At 49.1% G+C, this 23,323-nt stretch overlaps 6 protein-coding genes across 6 annotated transcripts; 4 read left to right on the top strand and 2 right to left on the bottom strand.

Annotated features, from left to right (window-relative positions):
* Nucleotides 1–119: 119 nt before the first annotated feature.
* Nucleotides 120–2,681, top strand: RhiXN_04466 (guanosine-diphosphatase; the record flags this gene model as incomplete). Its single annotated transcript, XM_043324283.1, has 4 exons — nt 120–252; nt 300–389; nt 430–641; nt 696–2,681. 4 exons carry the CDS (start codon nt 120–122, stop codon nt 2,679–2,681), a joined length of 2,421 nt encoding a protein of 806 aa, XP_043176702.1.
* Nucleotides 2,682–4,059: 1,378 nt separating this feature from the next.
* On the top strand, nt 4,060–4,874 carry RhiXN_04465 (uncharacterized protein; the record flags this gene model as incomplete). Its single annotated transcript, XM_043324282.1, has 6 exons — nt 4,060–4,143; nt 4,211–4,224; nt 4,280–4,445; nt 4,496–4,576; nt 4,643–4,708; nt 4,767–4,874. 6 exons carry the CDS (start codon nt 4,060–4,062, stop codon nt 4,872–4,874), a joined length of 519 nt encoding a protein of 172 aa, XP_043176701.1.
* Nucleotides 4,875–5,255: 381 nt separating this feature from the next.
* RhiXN_04464 (GTPase-activating protein) lies at nt 5,256–15,831 on the bottom strand (the record flags this gene model as incomplete). The annotated part of the gene is made up of 38 exons (XM_043324281.1): nt 5,256–5,350; nt 5,408–5,667; nt 5,717–6,677; nt 6,724–7,183; nt 7,236–7,436; nt 7,484–7,764; nt 7,817–8,033; nt 8,081–8,263; nt 8,316–8,431; nt 8,487–8,582; nt 8,641–8,797; nt 8,856–8,903; nt 8,954–9,082; nt 9,137–9,496; nt 9,545–9,758; nt 9,806–9,862; nt 9,913–9,951; nt 10,010–10,192; nt 10,242–10,320; nt 10,372–10,516; nt 10,565–10,582; nt 10,635–11,090; nt 11,145–11,351; nt 11,407–11,682; nt 11,736–11,802; nt 11,853–12,150; nt 12,210–12,326; nt 12,403–12,556; nt 12,599–12,845; nt 12,901–12,956; nt 13,007–13,252; nt 13,312–13,389; nt 13,448–13,559; nt 13,784–13,884; nt 13,976–14,469; nt 14,614–15,382; nt 15,446–15,592; nt 15,658–15,831. 38 exons carry the CDS (start codon nt 15,829–15,831, stop codon nt 5,256–5,258), a joined length of 8,298 nt encoding a protein of 2,765 aa, XP_043176700.1.
* Nucleotides 15,832–15,941: 110 nt separating this feature from the next.
* RhiXN_04463 (peptidyl-prolyl cis-trans isomerase, cyclophilin-type protein) lies at nt 15,942–20,619 on the top strand (the record flags this gene model as incomplete). Its single annotated transcript, XM_043324280.1, has 14 exons — nt 15,942–16,019; nt 16,075–16,104; nt 16,152–16,193; nt 16,247–16,373; nt 16,426–16,449; nt 16,501–16,568; nt 17,282–17,883; nt 17,939–18,464; nt 18,520–19,032; nt 19,105–19,179; nt 19,359–19,902; nt 19,929–20,041; nt 20,108–20,272; nt 20,329–20,619. 14 exons carry the CDS (start codon nt 15,942–15,944, stop codon nt 20,617–20,619), a joined length of 3,198 nt encoding a protein of 1,065 aa, XP_043176699.1.
* A 480-nt stretch (nt 20,620–21,099) lies between these two features.
* Nucleotides 21,100–22,145, top strand: RhiXN_04462 (thymocyte nuclear protein 1; the record flags this gene model as incomplete). Its single annotated transcript, XM_043324279.1, has 7 exons — nt 21,100–21,165; nt 21,215–21,243; nt 21,295–21,404; nt 21,455–21,492; nt 21,528–21,552; nt 21,608–21,914; nt 21,944–22,145. The coding sequence occupies 7 exons, from the start codon at nt 21,100–21,102 to the stop codon at nt 22,143–22,145; spliced, it is 777 nt and encodes a 258-aa protein (XP_043176698.1).
* Nucleotides 22,146–22,547: 402 nt separating this feature from the next.
* RhiXN_04461 (Zinc finger, CCHC-type) lies at nt 22,548–23,222 on the bottom strand (the record flags this gene model as incomplete). Its single annotated transcript, XM_043324278.1, has 5 exons — nt 22,548–22,589; nt 22,640–22,718; nt 22,770–22,895; nt 22,950–22,987; nt 23,040–23,222. The coding sequence occupies 5 exons, from the start codon at nt 23,220–23,222 to the stop codon at nt 22,548–22,550; spliced, it is 468 nt and encodes a 155-aa protein (XP_043176697.1).
* Nucleotides 23,223–23,323: the final 101 nt, after the last annotated feature.

Below are 23,323 nucleotides of genomic sequence, written 5' to 3'. Positions count from 1 at the left end.
TGTCGACCTCGGCTGGACACTGAAGACTTCAGATAGGGTTATGCCGTGTTTTAAACTCTGAGGGGATACATACATAGAGTTAACGACAAGAGATCGATCCATACCCCCACTCAGTGCACATGCCCCCACCTACTGCCTCCAATGCATGGCTTGCATCACGCCGGTTTGGTATTGTGATAGACGCGGGATCCTCCGGGTCCCGTCTCCAAATATATAGCTGGAAAGATCCTCGTATTGTGCGAGCGGAACCAGGTGAGTTTCTAATTCACTCATTCATATTTATCTCACTATCAATACAGGGAGTCCCAACCATGGCAAACTACCGAAAATAGAAAAGGGAACGATGGATGGTGAGGAATGGATCAAGAAAGTTGAACCAGGCAAGACGGGTTTCTAATTATTTAGGGAAAAATCTAACGTATGTCCTAGGTCTATCCACGTTTGCGGATAAGCCAAGCGGTGTTGCTGCGTACCTGCGCCCACTGTTGGCTCATGCATTAGTGACCATTCCTCCCTCTCTTCATACCCAAACGCCTATATTTTTGCTCGCAACTGCTGGAATGAGACTCCTACATCCTACACAACAAAGGGACGTGCTGAGAGAAGTATGCGATTTCCTACGTTTCCATTCGAATTTCAAGGTAAGATCCTTATCTTATAATTATGGTAGTTTGTTAGTCTGAACCCCTTTCCAGGTTGATGACTCAAACTTTAACTCGGGGCTGGGTGCTGGACATGGTTGCGGCTCGAGCGTGCGGATTATATCAGGGGAAGAAGAAGGACTTTTCGGTTGGCTGGCTGTGAATTATCTCATGGATGGATTCGATATGCATCTGAAATCCAAGTCAGCCGACTCCTCCGAAGCTGATGGCTCAACATACGGGTTCTTGGATATGGGCGGGGCATCCACACAGATCGCGTACGAGCCCTCGCACAAGCAACAAGCACTGCCGGAAAATCAAGATTCACTCGTCGATGTCCGGCTAAGGCTACTGGGTGGGGACGAGATCCGGCACAAGGTATTCGTTACGACTTGGCTGGGATATGGAACGAACCAGGCCAGAGAACGATATATCGACAAGGCCATCAAGGATGCGTCGACCGCAAGCACCACTCCGACTGTCGAAGGGGGCGCAGATTTATCCGTCGTTTTGGACCCGTGCCTTCCTGCCAATCTCACTCGACGGGAGAAACACCTGGATCCCGTAACTGGCTCTACGTCGCGCACGCTACTTGGCACCGGGTCCTTCAACGAGTGTCTGGCTGCAACAGAACCCCTGTTAAATAAGCACGCGCCGTGCCCCGATTCACGATCCTGTCTCTTCAACGGCGTCCCTGCACCCCCGATCGATTTTTCTGTTTCTCGATTTATCGGGGTCTCCGAGTATTGGTACTCGTCCGAGAACGTGTTTGGTCTGGGCGGCGGTTACGATTTTGTGCAGTACGAGCGTGCTGCCAGTGCTTTCTGTGGCCAGAATTGGGACGAGCTTGTCGCTGCGCATGATAAAGCTAGAGTGGAACACGGTAGGGAGGGCTTAGGTGGAGACGGCCATACGGAAAAATATGGCGAAATTGTCGAAGTTGGCCAATGGGGGCGTAACGTTGAGCTCAAGCGTCTGGAAATGCAATGCTTCAAAGCGGCGTGGATTGTAAATGTTCTTCATGAAGGCATTGGCATCCCGCGTATCGTGGATTCCCACGGTAACTCGACGGATCAGGATACCGCTGCCTCTGTCAGTATCTCGGCCGAAGAAAAGGGATTAGGGAAAACTCAGAGCTCAAAAAAACTCCCGTCTCCAACATTCCAAAGCATGGAGTCGGTCAATGACACGGCGATTTCATGGACGTTGGGGAAGATGGTTATTGAAGCCTGCAAAGATATACCCCCCGCTTCTAAACAAGCCATCCCAATTGCGGATCCAATGCAACCTACTCCTCCAGTTCCCCCTCCTAATCCCGTTCTTTGGGACTTTGATGCCCTTGAGGACAGTATTTCTCATCGACTTCCACAGAGATTGACCCGACATTCGTTGGGATTTTCGCCTGTTGCATTCGCCTTTTACTCAACCGTGCTCACTCTTTGCATATACACCCTCTGGCGTATGCGGCCGCGCCTACGAACGCTTACTAGGCGTTGGCGACGAATTCTATATCCTACTGAACAGCTTGATAGGATGGAGTATGCTATGGAGGCCGGAAACACCGTATCAAGCCCAATGATTTCTAGACCAGGGACTCCATCTTTCTCGAACACCCACAACCACGCTGTAAAAATCACTTCAGCACTTCGCACGTCACTGCGAGACTTGGCTGCTCCCATCCAACGCGCGGCTTCCCCATTTCAGAACAAACGGGCATCTAGCTTCCCTCCCGTTAGTGGATACGAAAGCGGAAACGGTTCTGGAAGCCCGGCTACTCCACCCACTGCTAGACCTTATCACCTGAGCGTCAATACACTGAGTGGTGCACGAAGTTCCGCTCCGTCGCCCAACAGTCCTGCTGTTCTCTCAAACGGACTGCTTAGAGAAACTACTAGTAGCTCCCTCCAGACACCGATCTACTCGCTTTCGAGGAACAGCTCGTCTGTGAATCTGACTACAATAGTACCACGTACCTCGTCCGCCATGTCGAGACAAACGACCAACGGACACACCCCGACGTCTTCTATGAGTGACGACTAAAATGTATCAGGACACGGTTTTTGTACGCATTTGCCAAGCTTTTTTTCTTCTCGCCATAGACTTGAGGCTACGTCCGGACTTATTCGTATCTAGGATATATTCGTACTGACAACCTTAATGTATGCTCATAGTTAATACGATTCCATCATGATTGAACGACTTTGTTGAATTTCTTACACAAGCACCAGTCTGTTGTAAATGCAGTCTCATGAACAGAATGTCCTTATGTCAATATTAGTCGGCGGCCATTACTTTCTGCTTACACTCGTTTACCAACACATGGTTTTTTTGGCGACCGCCAAATCCCGTAAACAATTCTTCTCTTGAAACCCGCTCTCGTAATACCTGTGTGAATACGGTGGTCTTCCTGGTAGGCTGCAGATACCTCATCACTTTCAAAACTCCAGTTTTATTCAGTTTCTCTAGGTTTGTCTTTTCTTAGTCAATTTTGAACTCCTTTCTACACCTGATTGACAGATTCTATTGTCATGTGACTACTGGTCCCGGGTCGATATGTTAGTCGTGCCCTTCTTATATATAGTAATTTGGCCGCAATCTCCGGAACTCTTTCCGTGGAGTGCAAAGTATCTGAGTAATTAAATTTGTCGCCTGTGATAGCCTAGTATGTTTGAACGCATAAGTGAAAGCGATCGTATATTATTCTTCCAGTCTGGCTGATCCACACAATACATTAAGGGAACAGTTATCTACTGATAGCCGCTTTCCCTGATGAAGTATGCATATATCCACGGGTATACAAGTTTATGTAAACGTCCGAGTCTTTCCAAATTCTGCAATAGCATGCATGGGTTTATCTTTGTATTCAATGTTCTATTATTGGATTCGCCGATGTGCCCGACCGCGTCCGCTATCGAGCGCCAAACGGGGGCGGGTCATAAGCGATTGCATCCACGTCCATCAACTCCCTGATGTGTATCAGCAGTGTATGCATGTAGGAGAGAGGTATTATTTGGCTGAAGGGATAAAATAAGCGTCCTACAACGTTTTGCGATACGCTGCTCATCCAAAACTTCCAACGTCTCGATACTAAAAAGTGGCCTTCAGAGGAACAGTTATATGGGGCATTAAGTAGCCCCATTTTCAAACATGAAAAGCAGAGGCGCAACCGGATATTCAGATTCTGGCTAGCCGTATCTATTTTGGCGCCGCGAAGCCCGAGTTGATTCAGCCGAGCCATATTCCGACGGTCGCGGGAACGAGCGAACACCTGTGCATGCGTGGACGCGTAAGGTTAGGCAGGCCGAAGGACGAGTCCTACTAAGACCATAACTATAAAAGTGGGCCGTATGCGAACAATATTCATCATCTCCTCAGTTGCGCTTCACCAACTCAATTAACCTACTCGGGCTTTACCAACATGCGCTTTTCAATTGCTACCACGTTTTCTGCACTCGTACTCTTGGTGTCAAGCGTTCAAGCTTCGCATACCATCACTTTGAGGGTGAGTAGATACATGTATGACTTCGATATGTGTTTAAGTTATTGATAATCGCTCTTTGATGCGCCAGAACAACTGCGGCTGGTGAATACGGACTCTATGATTGATTATGGACCTGTACTAATGCAATATTCTTCAGGGGTGTTGGCTTACGTGTTGATAACTACAGCGGCTCTCCCTATACCGGAACAGCACGCGTTGACGTTCCAGCAAAGTCATCAAAGAGTGTCGTTGTGCCAGATGGCTGGGATGGTCGTGTCTGTGATGTTACTGCTTCTGGATCGTGTGCCAACAACTGCTATGGGGTGAGTCGATTCACGATTTTTCTGATTACAAAACTGAGTCGATCGTATAGTCATGCTCTATGACCGAGTTCAACATGAACGCTGGCGGCCTCAATTATTATGACATCTCCAACATCCTATCTTACACCGTGGTATGTATTGATATTGAATTCTTATATTGACAAAGTACTGATGTATCGCCTATCGTTGTGGTTTAGGCCCAGCAAATCAGCACTAGCTGCGGATCGGTTACTTGCACATCAGCGGGTTGCCCTTGCAACCAGGTAAGTACAAGTTCTTTAACTGAAATAACCTATTCATTAAAGCGAACCCACGTGGCAGGCATACCGCCCTGGCGATACCTCTGGAACTTGTGGAGGCACCGGCCCCGTTGACCAAGCTGTTAGGGCTTGCGGCAGCAACGATTTCACTATCACTTACTGCCCATAAATTCTTTGACGTTCGCGGTTACAATCTGTACAATCCATGCACTCGCGAAATCCAGAGCTTAATGTTAATATTTGGATGACGGTCCCAATAGTCAAAGCTTAAAGCCGGCATTCGGTAACCTGAGTGACTTCGATGCATTTCAAATAGGCATTACTCAAGGTGATCGAGGTGGGGTATTGTGAACCTGATCGAGTAAATTAAATTAAGGTGTGATCAACTCTGGATCAATTTAGTCGTAAAATTGGCAAGCCGATCTATTTCTGAGACAAATAAAAATGTTATGAGATGATGGTACACAAGTTGCAGGATATCATAGTCGAATGAACGAAAGATATACAACAGATATATAAGGCAATATTTAAAGCAGGATAATGTCATGTCTTAACTAATTATTTTCCCTACAAGCTGAGAACAAAAGTTGAGAAGTTTTGTGGAAAGCCCTCTATTTGAAACCAGGAAGTTGGTCGCCATGATGCCTATCCCAGACTCAAGTCAGTATGGTGCACGAGAGTGGTCAGTTTGTGTTGGCCTACCTCGCATCTTCAGTTCTCCGAGAGCATAGTCATGTGTTTGGCTCCCGTTTTGGATATTGGATATGGCCGAAGCCTCCCCATTCGTACTGAGTGTAGAGGTTGATACAGAGTGCGGAGATGTGACGTTGGAAGGTAGTGGTTCATTGGTCCACATTCGGTCGCTGAGGGTCAGGCGGAAAATAGTGGAAACTGCATGGAGAATAGTAGAATTTGGTGAATTGGAGAATGCATCGTTGATCCTGTCGAGCATGCTCTCGCAACTGGAAAGCGGATCAGCTATCGGCAAATTTTACACTAAATGTTACTCACGCAATTGCCACGATCTCTGGGTAGACCATGACTGCCTCGGATATGAGGCCAAATAGAATTTGACGCTCAATCTCGCTTTGAGAACAATTGATCATAGTAACAGCGAACGACGAGACCAAGAGCACAGTCTCGTTGGTCATTTCTCCAAACAATTTAATATCGATCTCTGGTGGTGCTCCACTCTTCTCAAGGTCGTCAGCGTCTGCAGGAGGTAGCCAGTCTGGGTCCAACCCGGCTAGCTCAAGTAGTTGAGCATAATCGGTCGAGGTAGTTGCTTGCGATAGCAGGGCCAAGAAATATCCAATTCGATCAGTATGAAGTGTTCCCCTTGGTCCTGGAGAGGGTCCTTGGGCATCACGACTGATACGCAGGAGGGTTCTAAGCAAGCTCACTGCGGGCGCACAAGTTGGTGCAAGCCTCAAGCCACGCGAGATGATCGAAGCTAATGAGAACGAAAATGTGGCCTCAGAAGCGTAGGAGAGGGAATGAAGTTCGTCTAGTTGCAGGTAGATTTCGTCCAAAGATTCGGACCGATATTCTTTGAGGCAGGAAGTGAGGGTTCGTTGAGCGAAGGCATTGTAATTGTCCAAAGCTATTAGCGTCGCTTCAAGCAAGGCAGCAGCTTCAGAGAAGAGTGCAGCACAACCGGATTGTATCAGTGCAATTGCAATCCAAGCAACTTGTGCAAGATATCGAGACTCGGCAGGAAGACGAGCAACTGCCTTGGATAGGCAGCGTAACATGCTGAGCAACGGAGTTGGGTCATCTTCGTTTGCTGTGGCCAGTGCACTCTGAAAAGCTACTAGCATCTGATAGAACAAGTCGTCATCAACATCTGTATTAGGAATTTCGAGCAATCTTCCCAGTACCACGAACGCTCGTGATTGAACATAGGCTGACAATTGGAATGAGGTAGAGGAAAGAAGGCCCATCCAACGCCCACGCCAAGTGTTGGCTAGCCCTATAAAGCGTCAGCAGGAAATTCAAACAAGGTCCTAAGAACTCACCAGTCGACCAAGCTCCACACGATATGATCTCGAGTAGATAACTTGTCAGTTCTTCGAGTTTTACCATTGCCACAGAGTCAGACTGAGGGTCAACCACGGTGAACTCGCTTCTGGTATCCGGACGGGTTATCCCCAGTACCGTCTGGAACTCTGGATCCATAGTTTGGTTCAAAAGTCGACGAAGGTTTTCTTTTGTCTCGTCGTCCGTGTGCTTGTTGGTCAAGAATGCTTGGACGACGTTAACCAGGATACCGTAGATTGTTTTGCGGAGCAGAAGCGGGCCGACCATGCAAAGAACAGTGACGAGATAGAAAATTTCTGGGATATAGATCAAGATCTGCACAGGGGGTCGGTTATTCTGGAGAACCATGTAGACCAAGCGTGTTATTGCTGCAACCTCATTCCAAGCAATGTCGTCGGCTGGAGAGGCAGGTGGAGGGTTCTTGATCCGAGTGATAGCCTAATGCGACTAATTCAGGGCACAAAACATGGGTTGTATGTATAATACTTACCCTCCGGAGCCTTGCCAAGAGCTTGCCTTTTACTTCCACTGAAGACATATTAACGAGTGCCTCTGCGATCAATTCACACCGAGTAGAGCCAAGGCCCCCATCGATTGCCGATCTCGTGAGCTCGTCCAAGGTAGCATTGACGGTCCCAGTGTTAGATCTCCCTAAATTCTCCCATATGAGCTTATTTATTAGGGGGTAAAGCTAGTGAACGCATTAGTAGAGGTTTCCATATTCATCGTGAGACGTACTTCAGCATTTTTCACTGTCATGTCGATCAAGGTTCGTATACAAAGTCGAACCTTGCTGGAGGATGGATCGAATAGTTTGGATGTGGGATCCAGAAATTGGATAAGGTTCGACACCCATGGATGTAAGTAATTCAGTGAGGCGACTTGTTGAGCTGATGTTGCCTTGTTGAACCCGATCGCAAACTCTCCAAGGAAATCCAGAGTAAGTTCCGGCGCATGCGAAGCTAGTTTGTCACTGAAATAGGCAGCAAATACCGAGTTATTTGCGGGGAAGAAGAAGCCTTGTATATTATTAGAATAGTGTAAGAACGATAGATTAAAAAAATGACATACCCCTTGATGTGACAAGTCTAAAATCTTTGTACTCAAGGTAGTGACACACCGAGCACAGTAGCTCATACGCGCCAGACCGGAGCTGTTCATTCTCTGCTCCCAAGTTCAACAAAGCGACATTCATTAACGTGGCAGATATATCGCCTATATGAGGGAAGTGATCACGAATACTAAATTTGCCTTCCATATTCAGGTTGTTTTTCGACGTTCGAATAGCCTACTAGGTATTAGATTAATGTCAACCCGAGGTCTTGAATCTCTTACTTTGACTATTTCTTCGCGATCACGAGATGCAAAAAACATTGTTCTAGCGCCGTCGTGGCGACGGATAACAAACTCGCCAGCTTCCCTCCCCGCGGCCGTATTGTAGACATCGTCAATATCTCTCAAGAAAATGGTGTCGGTAAGCTTGCAGTTCAAGCCAGGATAAATGGCGATCGGGCGACCCTATATTGATCGTGAGCGGGGCCAAAAACGCAGGCATTATTCTATGACATACGCTTGTGATACGGATATGCGACGTAGCTACACTCATTGTGATCGGTGAACGCATACGTTGGGGTGAATATTGGTATACATTCGAGAATGTCTGTAAAACTTCGCGTTCTAAGCTACCTGGGTTTGTACATGTGTTAGTTTTGATTAAATAGTAGAACACTTCGTGACTTACTGGCCGCAGTTAGAGGCGCAAGGCTGTCAGGGTGCATCTTCTCAATGAGCTCAGCCATCGCCGAAACGGCCACGACCGTCTTTCCTATGCCCATTCCTAAGGAAGAAAAGACTTAGTTCAACCACCTTGGATATGCAGACACAAGGCTACGTACCTGAGAAACGATGATACATTTTCCGAAGGAACTTTTGTGCTAGCTGGTTCGGGTTAACGATGTATATCGTTCGAAGCCTCTCGACGAAATCGAAAGGTGTGACTTCAACAAACTCGTTGATCCATTGTGTAGGAATTTCGGACGTCGCGGAAAAGGCCTAGTTGGAATTACAGTACTCAGCTTGGATAACGTAGTGTTGTCAGAAAAAATCTTACAGTGCAATCCAGAATAAGGTCAAAAGCAGCAGAATTGGAACCTATGAGCTGTAAAGAGGTTAGTTAACATTTTAAGTAGAAGTGGTAGAAAGACCAACGCTAAATATCCTGTACAAGAGTAATTGAAACTCTACAGTTTCCACGTTGAGTTGCGCAATACGGAATATGTATACGTTCGTAGATTCTTCTGTGTCAATTTGGGATCGATGCTCCACAGTAGAGTTGATCTAGTACCAAAGGTACTTGAGCTAAACGTGAAGAAGGGTAGAATTGAAACAGACCTTGGCACCTGGCGCTTGGATAAACATGTCCCGAATCGAGGCATCGGGAGTTCGGTGAGCTTGAGATCGCATGAAAGGTTTATAAATTAAATGGTCTTCAGCTGTGCTCCGGGATAGCATAGGCACCTCGACAGGTTGCCCCAGTTCGACCAGTACATTAACCAATTTATCCCATTGGCGCTTTCCAGCAACCGTGTCGCTGGTTTGGGAGTGGGCAACTTTGCTCGCAATGAGGAGGTCCTTGCCGATTTTGTCAACGTTGTCGGAGAAGTAGCGATGAAGCACCATCTGATCCACTTCGTCATAGGTCGTCCCTAACCACTCCTCTATGTATTCTTCCTCTGGAGGTTGTTGGTAGCGCTGTGACGGTGGTTAGCTGGCGATAAACAGAGAACCCCAAGTACCCACAATAACTTCGTTGAGGAAACGTGCCAAAGGAACAATGTTTGCTTCGAGCAGATTGTTCAAAGGGATCAGATATGGCTCTTTACCAAACAAGACATTGTTCGCAAGGTTCTGGATAATCTTGGTAATCAGCATTAAACCGCGTCGGATCCGAGCATTGTCTCGAGGTAGTTCAATGTCAACCGATTCAGGGGAGACAATAGCAGGGCAAATGAACCTATATCATAGGTTAATTTGGTCAACAAGTCGGTACATCAGTCTTACCGAAGGAACATGAAACTCCCAACAGCTGGGAAGCCACTTTCAGGCCATACTTCGCTCCTGCCAAGTTCATTAGATCAATACTTGTGAGGCTAAGGATTCAATCATACACTGCATCGGCGATATGTTTGCATACTTCTCGAATGATCCTGAGAGACAACAGAGGTAAACCATCAGGTCGTAGGATAAAACTAACGGTTAACCTACGGAGGTAAAATGGGCGCAGACTCGCAAATAACATGAAGGAAGGCTTGAGCAATGATTGAGAGACTCTTTGCGTTCTCCTCGACATTTTTGCCATCGGGTCGCTTTGGATCAAGTTCGTATGAACGGTCGGCGGGCATGTTCACCATTTGGGAAATAAGAGGAGAAAGGATTTGACGGATGTAACTATCAAAAACATCAACACCAATTCTTGTTTGAGAAAGCATACACTTACTTGTACCCATGCATGCGAGCAAAAGCTGAAAGAACGCGCATACACATGCTATTAGAGCGGAAAAGGTTGGAATCGCTGGCTAATGCAATTGCTCAGCCTCCATGAAATAGGTCAGGACCATGATACTTACTCGTCTGCGCAACTTCGCGATCAATGAGCGCTTTCAGTAACCTCAGCAAAGTCTTTCGACTGTCGAAGATATTGAGAATAACGTGGATCAGATTATCTATCTCTTGGGAAGGGCATACGTTGCACATGGCCATTGCAATCATAATCTAGACCGCGATCAGCATAATACATATTAAAACAGCGCATACACTCACATCGTCTCCACGAACAATCTATGCGTAGCTGTGCTTAGCGTAACAATATGATTAATCCAACTAAACTCACCTCGCATAACCGGCTCGGCTGAACTTGCCCCTCGGACGCATGATTCATAATCTGGAAACGCTTCCTACGCTTCATCACACTCGCCCCATCCTGTTCCTCGTCCTTGTCTTTGCCTTTCTCTTTCCCATTCCCCTTGTCCTCCGGTTCTGGATCGATCTTCACCTCTGCCTTGCCTCCATTATCTTCTGGAACTTCGCTCTGATTTTCTCCATCTTCGCCCTCCTCGTTATCCTCGTCTGTCGGCTCGGTCCCAAGAACCTGAGAGAATACATGGATGAAGATAGCTCGGACATTGGGGTCGTCATGATAGGCCATTGAAAGGCAGTGTTTCAGACCAACGTCCATGTTTGCATCGAGAAGTAGGGAAAGGCCTCGGATGGCAAGTTGACGATACATCGGAACATCCTTGGCCAGGCCGAACGCAACTCGCTGACTACGCTCGTCGCCAATAGGGAACTAGGATAAAATACTCAGTACAAATGAAACTAGATATTGGATGGCCAATATTACCTTTTCAAAGCACTGTTTTACCACACGCAAGAAGAATTGAAAGTATCGATAAAACAGCCTGGAGCGCACGTTCGTAACATCGTCATCAGTGCCTTGGCTACGGTCCGGAACGCCAAGCTGGAACCGATCCAATAAGAGAACGACAGTCTTCAAGCACGCGACATTGACTTCTCCCTGCGTACGATGCTGCGCATCGGGAGTATTTGACTGTGCAGACAAACCATCAACGATAACTTCCTCATAAAAACCCAGAAAGACTTACAGGCAACTCGACCATCGCCCACTCGGCAAACGCCTCTAGGAGCTGGCTCCTCAGCAGCAACTCTTGCTCCAACGCAAGATAATCACGCTTTTCAAACAAGTTGTATGCCATGTGGCAAAACTTGACTCGGATTCTCATCGCCCACGAATCTCCCTTGGGTGCGGCGTGGAGAAGCTGGAGCAGACTGCGGACGAGGGCGCTGATGCTGACTTTGATATGCGAAGTATCGGTTTCGGATTCGATGCGCTCAAAGATGAGCTTGAGGACTGTTACAAACTGCAGAGTACTGTCAATGTGGGTAACTGGGGTCGAAGAAGCGTGGGACGTACTTGCTCGAGGCACTGGCAGAGGTCTGGGCTCCACGGGTGTTCCCGCTCGAGTTTATCCTTGGCCGACCTAGATTCGATTGAGTGGAACAGTCCAGAACAACATGTTCAGAAACTCACATCAAGAACCGATTCATTAGTATTGAATACAACCTCGGATGCAGCTCTTGTCCAAGCGCGTCCTTGACGGTCTCACGGCAGAATAAATGCGTAGACTTGAGCAGTCCTACCATCCGAACGATAAACTCTTCGACTTTTTTGTTCGCCGAAGGAGGCCACAGCATCCGCTTTGGAATTTCCTCCGACTGGATGAGTTCTCGGAACGCGGGGTAGCGGTTCTCGGTGCAGACGCATGAGCCGCCCCATGTAGCCAGGAACATCGTGAGGTTTGCCATTCCATGAGTCCGTCCTGCATTCCCTGGAGTGCTTGTATCAATAGTTCCCGCAAACAAGATGGATGAGAAAGAGGGGACTTACATCTGTCAATTGTTCGAGCCGTGATGTACGCTCCTCCCATCTCGTAAAGCACTCCATCCACGCAGCCATATTGATTGTACTTGGAGCCGCTGCGGTACGCAATAACTTTCGTATGCGCTTTTGATGGGCAATCCGGCCTAAGGACGAAATGTTAATTCAAGAGCCAGAAAGAGACGAGGTAAAAACAACTTACCGACAACAACCACATTCGTATCCCCAAGAGCCTCGTACACCGACGCCCGCTTCAGCAACAAATCAGCACTACATCCACCAGGCTCGGGCGCCAACTCCATCTTCTCAATCACCACCAACAAGCCCAAATTCCGGCTCGCGTGCGTCACGATATCCTGATGAATCGACGTGAGCGCGATCAAACATGCCACCTCCACCATGATCAGGAATTTCGAGGGCGGGACCGGGTAGAGAGCAAGCGCGGCTTGGGTGTTTAGCATCTTTGTTGTAGAAGACAACTTGGGATTGTCAGTGGACGTTTGTGCGCGGCGGGAACGAGTCACCTCGACTGGGTTAGCGTACCGCGCGAGCACGATCGAGATTAGGCTGTTGTACGCGAGTCGGAGGTCGGTTGTATTTGTGGAATTGTAAACCAAGAGTGCGCCGGCTCGAAGTGCGTTTGGTCTTGTTGTTAATTTAGTATGTGTATCTTTGTATGCACGCGAGAGAAGAAACCTACCCAGTATGCGCAGCCAATTCCTTCGCGGCAACGCCCAATGGATGTCCGATCTGCATCTGCCTAGCCGTCGCAGCCAATATCCCAAACGTCCTGGCCGCGGCCGTACGAATACAGGGTCAAACGAAGGTCTCAGCAACAACAGCGAATCCCGCACACATCTCGGAATATCCGAGGGCACGTTGGGACGAAGTGTGAAAAAGAACCTGACGTCGGTCCGGAAAAGAGCGAGCAAGGCGAGTATGAGTTGTTCCCTGTCTGTCAGGTCTGGTGCGTTTCGTTGTGCGACTGGGTGGAGACGAGGTGCGACGATCGTGCCGTCTGGGTATTGTTCGGCGGTTTGTTCGGTCGTGGACTAGAAGCGTAGGCGAGCTTAGGTTTTGAACTGGGCGGGACAAACGGGATAGGGCCTACCGTCATGATTTTCCGTAACCTCACGGCGGTTGCATTGACCAAATCGCCTAATTTGGGCTGAGACGGTACTCGCGTGACCTAGATGGATACAACAGCTCTGGATGCAATTCGTGCGGCGTACATAATTACAACTCACCTCGCTAGCCAAAAGCAAACATGCACGCACACCGGCCAGCTTGACGGCCTCTGAGCATTCAGGCGCAAGTACAGCAGGGAAAGCAGTCGATGCAGCAAAAGTAGGGAAAGACCTGCCAAATACGGAGCGAACGTCAGTGAAATGCGAAGCATATAATCAAAGGCAATAATAATTATGAAAATTCAAAATCAGGCAAAGGACAAGGGAAGAGAGTAGCCGTGGGTATGGACTCATCACGAACATCCAGCCCTATCTCTTCCTAGCGTGCGCACTCTTTCACACACCAAGCCCAAGACGGACAAGACCAGAAGACTAGCAAGGCAACACGAGGCGTACCTAAAAATCGCAACCAGGCTATCGACGTGGAACGACACGTCTATTGCTTCGTTTTGCTCCGTAAAGGATTTATGGGGCGCAGGCGGGCTGAACAGTCGGTTCTGCGAATATTTCGGAATCGAGTCGGGAAAGGGAGAAGGTGGAGATGGAGGGAATGAGAGCAAATCAACCAAACGAGAGAAAGAAGCGCACCTTGACCTCGCTCATGACATCTTGCGCAAGACTCTTGATCGGCACCGAGTCCGCATGACTCGCGTTCTTCCCGACAGCAAAGCTAGCAGCCTTGCTCAACTCTCCAATACACGCAATCGCCGTCTCACGAAGTTGACGAGTGCTACTCTGGCTCCCCTTTACTAGCGAGTCCTTGAACAAAGCGATTTTACGGTCTCGCTTTGCTCGTCCGCCAGAAGCCCCAATCTCGAGTCCTTGGAGTCGTTCTGGCGAAGCGGCCAGCAAGACAGTTAGAGTGGGCCAATACAAGCGCTGTTTGCCATCTCGTTCGAATTGGGAAGGGCACAAAACGTCAAATAGTCGTTCTGGGCCGCCATCAAGTGTTCGTTGGCCTGATAGTAGTTCAGTATATTCATTTGGGAGGATCTCGATCCAGTTCCAGACGGCTTGTCGGGCAGCATTGGCAATGGCCAACTTTGATTTGTCTTGGACTCCTACAATCAGGGAGCTTATTTCTGTTACACTGTGTTTAGTCATGGGAGTTTTTCAGAGAGAGAGAGGAAACGTGCCTGATAAAACAGTAATGAGCCTGGTAGAATCGATAGCACAGCAGGTCAAGAGCCTGATATCCATCGTGTCCGCCGATTCTTCCAATTTACTGTTACTAGCGTTGGCATGAGCAACCCGAATCCACCCCCTAACACGGGTGTACACTGCCTCCCAGTTGGAGGAACTAATGGCATAGACCACACGCGCGGCATAGCGATAGACCAACCAACTCAAGCTCGACGGGGTGTCTGAATAACATGCTGCGGCGGGTGCAACAAGCGACGAGAGGGCCGGGGTGGTGTTGACGGCCGGAGCAGTGGCCTTGACGGGCTTGGAAGGCCCATGCATCCCACTCGCAAAGGGGTAGGCGGAGCTGGGGAGCAAAGGGACAGAGGCTGCGCCCGGGGTAGCCCAGGACGGCGATGCCCCCTCGAGCTCGCGCAAGGAACTGGCGATGGTGCTTTTGCCGGCCGAGCCATCGGGCTTGGTCGTCCCGCGGTCGGTGCCGCCCCAGACAGTTGGGCTCGGCGAGAGGTTGGTGAGTCCGACGGCGTCGATGGTATGAAAATCCGGCACGTGTTCGTTGTACATGAGACCAATAGTGCGTGCGCGTTCCGAGACGGAAGAGGTCTGGCGCATGATGAGGACCATGACGCTGATGGTGTATTGGGCGACCTCGTCGCTGAGCGGGAGCGCATCGAACGCAAAGGCCGGCTCGTGTCTTGAGGACGGCGCGAGCTGCGGACTGGTCGGGTCGCGGCGGGCGTCTCGCTCGAGTTGGGTGCGAAAGGTGAATGCGGCAGAGAGGATTTTGAGTATGTAAAACTGCGAATGAAGCAGATCGAGTGGGAGGAATCCTTCTGTCGCCGGGCCTGTGTTCTATATACCATGAGGAATGAGTTTATATCTCTCCAAGTGCATACAAGAGCGTCGGAGCCATACCTTGGAGACTTTATCGAGTAGCTGGCTGAGTGCATAAGCCACGGTATGAAGCTGGGTGCGGGAGAGCTGGATGAGGAGTTCGACCGACTGCTGAAGTGTAGGGTCCGACTCGACAGCATGCAAGTTTAAGCCCGAGTTACAGGGCAGCTAGAGCATGCATAAGCCACCTGTTCCCTGTGCTCTCTCTCTCTACCAAACACCAAAAAACGCACCTTGGCTTGGAGTCGATTGACGAGGGCGTTAATAATCGCCTTGTGCGACTGGGGTACATTCGTCGACGCTAGCGCCAGACTCGACATGGTCTTGTTCATGTTCTGGCCCCCTCCTCCGCCACCACCACCCACCGTCGGGAGCAGCGTAGACGCCGAGTCGCTCGTGCGATGCATTTGCCTGCCGTCGTTGCAAGGCCGAGGCTAATATGATGATTATGTATGTCTGCTTGCCTGGTCACGTGTTTTTCGTACTTGCACGCCATACACACTATATACCACCCGCCATGTCGACTTCGTCGGTAACGTTGCAGACGAATATGGGAGATGTAACGTTTGAGCTGTATGAGCAGCATGCTCCCAAGGTCTGTATCTCTCAGCAGTGTGCGTACAGGTTCTGATTGTGGACGGTTAAGAAAGGCATGCAAGAACTTCTCTGAGCTTGCCAAGGTGTGTTGCTTCTTGTTTTTATGAGTTGGAAGCTGACCATGTTCAAGAGAGGCTACTATAACGGAAACATATTTCACCGTATTATCGCCGTATGCACCCCTTTCTCCCCTCTTTATACCACTCGAAGTCTGAGAGAAAGTAGGACTTTATGATTCAAGGCGGAGACCCAACCGGCACAGGTCGCGGTGGAACAAGTATCTACGGCCAGAAATTCGAGGACGAGATTACGCCCGAGCTCAGGTTTACAGGCGCTGGAATCTTAGCCATGGGTACGTGCTGCTTTCTTTCCGCCACATCACTCGCTCAACCTTGTACCAACAGCCAACTCGGGACCAAACACAAATGGTACATTCGTTCAAATGAGCAAGTGGTTTTAGGGACTCACACTCTAGCTAGGCTCTCAATTCTTCATTACGCTCGCGCCTACACCTTACCTGGACGGCAAGCACACCATATTTGGACGTGTAAGCAATGGAATGAGGGTTGTACAAAGGTTAGGCGCTGTGGGCACCGATGCCCAAGACAGGTTAGTCCTTTTCTCCAACCAGGCAATACTGGGTCTGATTTAGGAACAGACCAAAGGAAGAAGTCAAAATATTCAAAGCATTCATCCCGGAATAAACGGTGATTTATGTTGTGTATTGTACTTGGCCTGTAATACTTGCTGTGCAACCTGCTAGCGCATACTATATCCAAAAGAATGACGCCCCACACATAACCGTTCTAGTTTTCCTGAATAGGCTAGTGTGCATCTTGTACATGTCTGAAACACCCGCTTTGATACATATACACTAAACGAACGATACACACACCCAACAACCCCAAACCGTGTATTACTCGCGTCTCCTCGTGTTTACGCAACACATCAAATGAATTTCTCGCGGGCAAGACATACAATCACGTGCGCGCCACGATTTCGCGGATGTGGATCATTCGATCCACGAGTGCACGACCATTCGACCAACTCCTACCTTGGCAATCCACAAACTCTGCACAAACTTATCAATCACATCAACCGCGCTCCAGGAGCTCGTAGCACGTTCAGACCAACATCATGGGCCAGTAAGCCATACAGACCTATCAGCGATTAATGATTCATAGAGCTAACCGGTGGTGGGGGAAAACCGGGAATCGTTACAATTAGCGGCCTCGGTTCAGATAGTGACTCGGACCTAAGCTCGGCGCCCCCTTCGCCCCGGCTTGCACCCTCGCCCTCTACACCCCACCTCATCGAGAATCGTCGCTTTCTCCTGCTCCGACACTTTCCTTGGGCCGGGCGTCTTTCCCGCTAACATCTCCACCCCAGCCGCAGCAGCATCAGGAAACACGGGAAAGGTCTCTATCCTCTGCGACTGAACCACCATGGAAGTCCCGGCCTCGCCCGAAACGACAGCTATCGACATCGGCTCCGAATCCACCGGCTGCTAGTCCCAAGAGGCGTAGGCAGAACGGCAAGGCGAGTGTGACGACAAAGGATGTGACCGAAAAAGGAAACGATTCATCCCGTAAAGGAAACGAGGAGAAAGCAGAAGGTGAATCTGCGAGTGGGAAAGGAAAGCAAGTAGCTGGTGCAAGAGTCAAGGTCGGAAAGATCAAACTTCGCGTAAAGGAGGATCCCCCCGCACCGATCGACCCAGAGATACACGACCCCAACTCGGGCGATGAAAAACTCGAGACTTTGGCTTCGACCTTGTCCAAGACTGTATCCCCCGCACCTTGGAAATCGAAAATATCTCCGCCGTCTGGGCTGGTGAATACTAACAAAGCCAAACCCGCACCGTTCTCGGCCAAGCCCAAACTTGCTCCTGGGAGTACCATTACTCCGAATCTACAGCCGCCAGCTCTTCGAAATCGACGTCATTCAACCTACTGAATCCAGTGCTCCACTTAATACTTCCAAGCCGGCTCTGATCGCCGCAAAACCTGCACGGACAGCTAAACGACCTGTATACACCGAGAGCAACGACTCGTCCCAGGAACAGGAAGAAGAGAAAACTAAGAAACACAAGAGACGAAAGTCCCATGCTACCGAAACAACGACGCGGAAACCAAAACCCAAACCCAAACCCAGTCGCAAATCGAGAGTGTCTACGCCCCCTCGGTCTAGTCCCCACCCCGACTCCACATCTGGCCCATTGGAACTACGTCCTGCCTCGTTCTTGACTAAATCCAGCTCGTTCTTAACCAAGCCTGTTATTCCGTCGACTACTTTGAATGTGCAGCCGAGAGAGGACGTTTGGTCGTATGATGATTTGACAGGGCTAACATGGATCAAGCTGGACATTGAAAAGTGTCAGGTTGTACCTGGGAACCAGCACCCTGTGACTTTCGGAGAACAGTGGTGCTGGTGGCCCGCCGAGGTATGCCAACCACGAAATTACAGCTACTCGGTATTTTGCTTATACTCATAAACAGGTTAAACAAAACACCTCCAACGGACTCCAACTCTCCCTCTGCGGACTCGGCATCGAACGAGAATTAACCCCAAACGCAGCTGCCGAATCTAATATCCTGACGTTCCGAAAACCAAACAGCTCAAGCGTCCGATTTCCGACCTTCAAGTCTGCATTTTCGCCACCTGTTGTGGATGTCGAAGTTCCTAATCCGGACAACGAAGCATTCACTCAGGTATCCGGTGGATTATCAACCCCACCCACAACCGAACTATCATCCATACTTCCAACTTCCTCGCCCGCTGCACTCGAAACATCATGGAAACGGGCGCTCACGTGTGCATTTGAGATCGACACCGAATCCAACGACGGTCTCGAAGACATCTTTCTCTTGTTCTCTCAAAGGTCCAAGAGTCCTCAGGATGATGACAATGACGAACAAAGTGGGAACACGGCTTTGGACGATCAATCGTCGGAGCAGTCGGAAGATGAAGATGTTTTGGAAAACGGGATGACGGTGTTGTGTCGTTATCGGGTGAGCTTTGGTTCCCGGCTTGATCTATGCAGACGGAACTCATCGTTATTACTATTCTCTATTATTGCTCAGACTCGGTATTATCCTGCTAAAATCATTTCGTACCACCCACGAGAGGGCAAATCCAAGAAGCGTGCGGACTCAAGGGTAAATACAAGTGCATGTTTGCAGACGAGAGCACGAGAATGGCAGGCCGACCCGAGATTCTGACGACTCTGGACGAGGGATTCGTTACTTGTCCTGTCAGTTCTCTCTTCCTTTCCAATCTTGGCATCGCCCTCAATCTAATTTGACATATCTCTCTCTCCTTAAAAAAACAACTCTAGCTCGGGGCATACCAACGGTACACTACTACCGCATACGAAAGGCCCACCGGGATCCGAGAACCTTCGCCAGCTCCACGTGCAGATTCCCCAGCTCCCGAACCTAAAGATGCACAAATCGATTCGAGAGAATACTGTTCTCGCGAGAGAATCCGCGACCAACTCAAGCCCGTATTACCGTTTTTGAAAGGACTGATCGAGAGGAGGTATATTCCGGGAAAGGGCATCGTTGACGGTGCAGAGCTGTCCAAACCCGAGACCAAGGACGGTTCTCCTTCTACAGAGCCTGGCACTTTGGTAGCCGAGCCTTCCGACGCTGGCAAGGAACTTCAACCTACGCTGGACAGACACGCGGTGTTCATGCAAGGTGGTCGGGCGCGGAAGAATCTTGCGTATTCGGTCTATACGGGTGATCTGAATGAGGACGATTGTGAAGAACTGATGTTTGAGCTTAGTCGGTGGGCACTGAGAGGTGAACGGTGGGCCTGCGGGGAACTTGAAAATGTGGATGGCGGCGACCAGGAGGGCAAGGAGGGCAAGGAGGAAGGTGAGGCTACGAGCCAGGTAATCCAGAAGGAGCAGATTCTCAGGATGGCAGTACTCAGGAGGCTGGAGCATCAGATGTTGAAAACAACGCTGAGCTAGACGGAATGGGGAGCGAGGCGTTGCAGATGCAGGGAACCGATGTGGATACGCGGGCACTGACCAGGAAATGAACCTCGGGCATGATTCTCACCACAACCTGAGAAAAGAATAGCAGCTCCACCGAGTTGGAGGATGAACCCCTAACGGTGGTCAAGATCCTCGAGGCAGCTCCATCGACTCGTGGAGACTTTCGCAGTTTGGTCAAGCTGCAGCCGCCTAGGCCCAGTGGCGCATCGGACTACGAAGCATTGACGGCTGAAGAACGTATGGGCGTAAGTTATCGTCGTTGACCACCATACCGGGATGTTGACATCCTTGTTATACTCAGTACGTTTCAGATGTACTCTACCCCGAAGCTGCTGCTCTGATTATCAGCTACCGGCGGGGAATCCGTACACAACCCGGCCCATTGACTGACCAAGCCGCGGAACACGCACTATACACCACCGGTCAAGAAGCCGCGAAAAATACCACTTCGACCTCGGACTGGGTTGAGCAGATTTTGGCTGTTCGCCAACTGCGCGAATCAAATTCTAAATACCAAGTTGAGGAACAAACTCAAGTTTTATCAGGCGGAACGAGATCAAGGCCCAAATATGCAACTTCGACATTTAAATAAATTCCCGTACCTCCCCCCCCATACACACTCACGTTTTATTTACTATTGCTGTTTATGTCATTGTTTTCACGGACGGAGGATTTGCATATATAAGTGTATTTGGATCATTTACCATGTCGTGTTTCTGTACGTACGTACTTTTTCTAGCTAGATAGTGTTTTTATCTTCATGATATCGATTACTTAGAGTGTTTGGGGAGTTCACTGTATGCTTCAGCTGTTTGCAACCGAGATTCAATCCGACGATTAATGACACCGTTTCCTCCGTCTTACACCCGCTGCGGGAGCAAAATATATTCCACTTCCTTCCGTATGGGGGTTAAATATAATCCCGTTGTGACGATTTAGGCTCTGTTGATCGAGCATTGAAGGCCTACCACGGTCCCTCGGATCTCACGTGACCGCGTTGGCTAATGTTTACTACGCGATGTGGCTCCGACGCGCCACCCATTCTGTTTCAGCCTTCTCCTTCCAACATACAATGTCTAGATACTGGCTAATGAAAGCTGAGCCTGACAGCCGTATCGTCAAGGGAAAGGATGTAAAGGTGAGCAAATTGTTCGAGCTATGAGGTACACAATCTTACGTATAGTTAGTTCTCTGTGGACGATTTCGAAGCCTGTGTGTGGGTCTAATAATCTCCAAACTGACTTTGTGGCGTACTTAACTTGTGTAGTACTACTGCCTGGGAAGGTGTTAGGAATCATGAAGCAAAGAACATCATGCGCGATCAGATGAAAGTGGGAGATAACGTATTGTTTTATCACTCGAATTGCAAGACTCCAGGTATGTTTTAATCTCAGGAAGATGGCCGTACATCGACTTATGCTTGCTAGGTATCGCTGCTTTTGCCGAGGCAAGTTTTACCTATCTTGTCGCACTCATGTAATCACCCCATATCCTATTTAGGTATCCAAAGAGGCATTTCCGGATTGTAAGCCCTAGTTACAAGAGCACCTCCAGTAAACTAACTTGATTGGTATTTACAGATACCGCTAACGATCCGACACATCCATACTATGACGCCAAGTCGAGTTCTCGAGATTCCAAGTCTGAGCCGACCTGGTGGATGGTCGAACTCAAGTTCAAATCACGTCTGAAGCATTTTGTCTCCCTGGCCACATTGCGCTCCATCACTTCAGCAACCTCTGTGGAAGATTTGGCTCAACTCAGTTCCAACTCTGAGGACAGACAAAATCAACTTTCGTATCTTACCAAGGATGATCTCAAAGCTTTGGGAGCAATGCCGCTGTTGAATCGTGGTCGTCTTAGTGTTCAGCCGGTAAACGAAGGAGCGTGGACTGCGATCAACAATTATCCGAAAGGGGTGGCTGGGACGAGCAAATCAAACCCAAATCAGGAAAAGGAGTGCCTCGCTCGGGGAAACCGTCTAAGCCCAGAAAGCCAACTAAGCGGAAGGTATCTGAATCGGACGAGGAATCTGGAAGCCAGGTCTCTGAAAAAAGGAACGCAAAAGTCAGTTCACCTACCGAAGTGCCTCGAAGGTCCAACAGGCGAAAAACTTAGATTATGCCGACTTGTTCAGTTTTGTGGTTTATTTATTGTCAAACTGGTTCTTGTCGGTTTAATATATGCGCCTACAAATAGGGTACCCCCTACGCCAACCGAATAACAATACCACAGCACTGATACAGCACGAAATGAGGTGCCAGGAACCCCATCAGTTTCTTTGTCTATTACTCTGTCGTGTGGGACATCTAAGTTCTATTACCTCACAACACAAGTTTGGTGCCGCGGTCTTGCAGACTTATTATTCCACGGTAGTCGTCTGCAGTCCGGACTAGTATCATCGTTTGGTCTTTTGATCTAACCAAACCACTGTTGCTTCATCACAATCCAGATTCTGATATGAGAAGATAAAGTAATACTATTCGCACTCAATTGCGGGTACGTAGAAACACAAAACTTTCAAGTAGCATACTCTGCACCTTCTGGACACGCGCGTGCAATCTAACCAACAGATTAGCTGTGGGGCTATCGCATACTGAGAGGTTACATACGTGTCCTTCCTTATGACACTTGTAGCATGTCTTTGGTTTGCTGTCCAGTGTGATCGTTCCTGGGGCTGCCATACAATCACTAGCACGCGTTCAGTCACGATCAGTAAATACCAACAAAAGGCTGTCATACCGAGCATAATGGTTTGGGCCTTGGCAGCGGAAACACTTCACAGTAGCGTTGACCCCAGCCCCACGACCAGATCCACCACGGAACCCCCCTCCAGCTGCTGAATTTCCAGCGAGCCCACCCGCGGCACTGGGACACACACGAGCAATATGACCCTTCAGTAGGTCAATAATATAGTCTTACTGTTGAATAAACGAGTCGCTTACAGGACGACCACAATTCTAACATTAACGAAATGAGAGATAATTCGCATTGGCTAAATTTGTCACTCACATAACACTTCTGACCAGGACCCACGCTTCCGCCCCCACCACTTGGACGCAGGTTATTGGGACAGTCTACTTGAATGTGGCCGACTCCCCCACACATATAGCATTGCTTGGCCTGAGTGCTGCGGGGGCTTGGACAATTGACGGATTCGTGCCCAGGTTGCCTGCAATTATAACATAGGCGCATTTCGGAAGGACATGCCTCAGCAATGTGTCCGACTACGAGGCGTAAACGACCCTGCCACTTGGGAAGGATACCAAATCAAACGTACGATTGCCACACTTGAA

The sequence above is a fragment of the Rhizoctonia solani genome, chromosome 1, assembly GCF_016906535.1.
Source record: "Rhizoctonia solani chromosome 1, complete sequence".
Lineage (NCBI taxonomy): Eukaryota > Fungi > Basidiomycota > Agaricomycetes > Cantharellales > Ceratobasidiaceae > Rhizoctonia > Rhizoctonia solani.
This window is presented reverse-complemented; position numbering and strand designations above follow the sequence as displayed.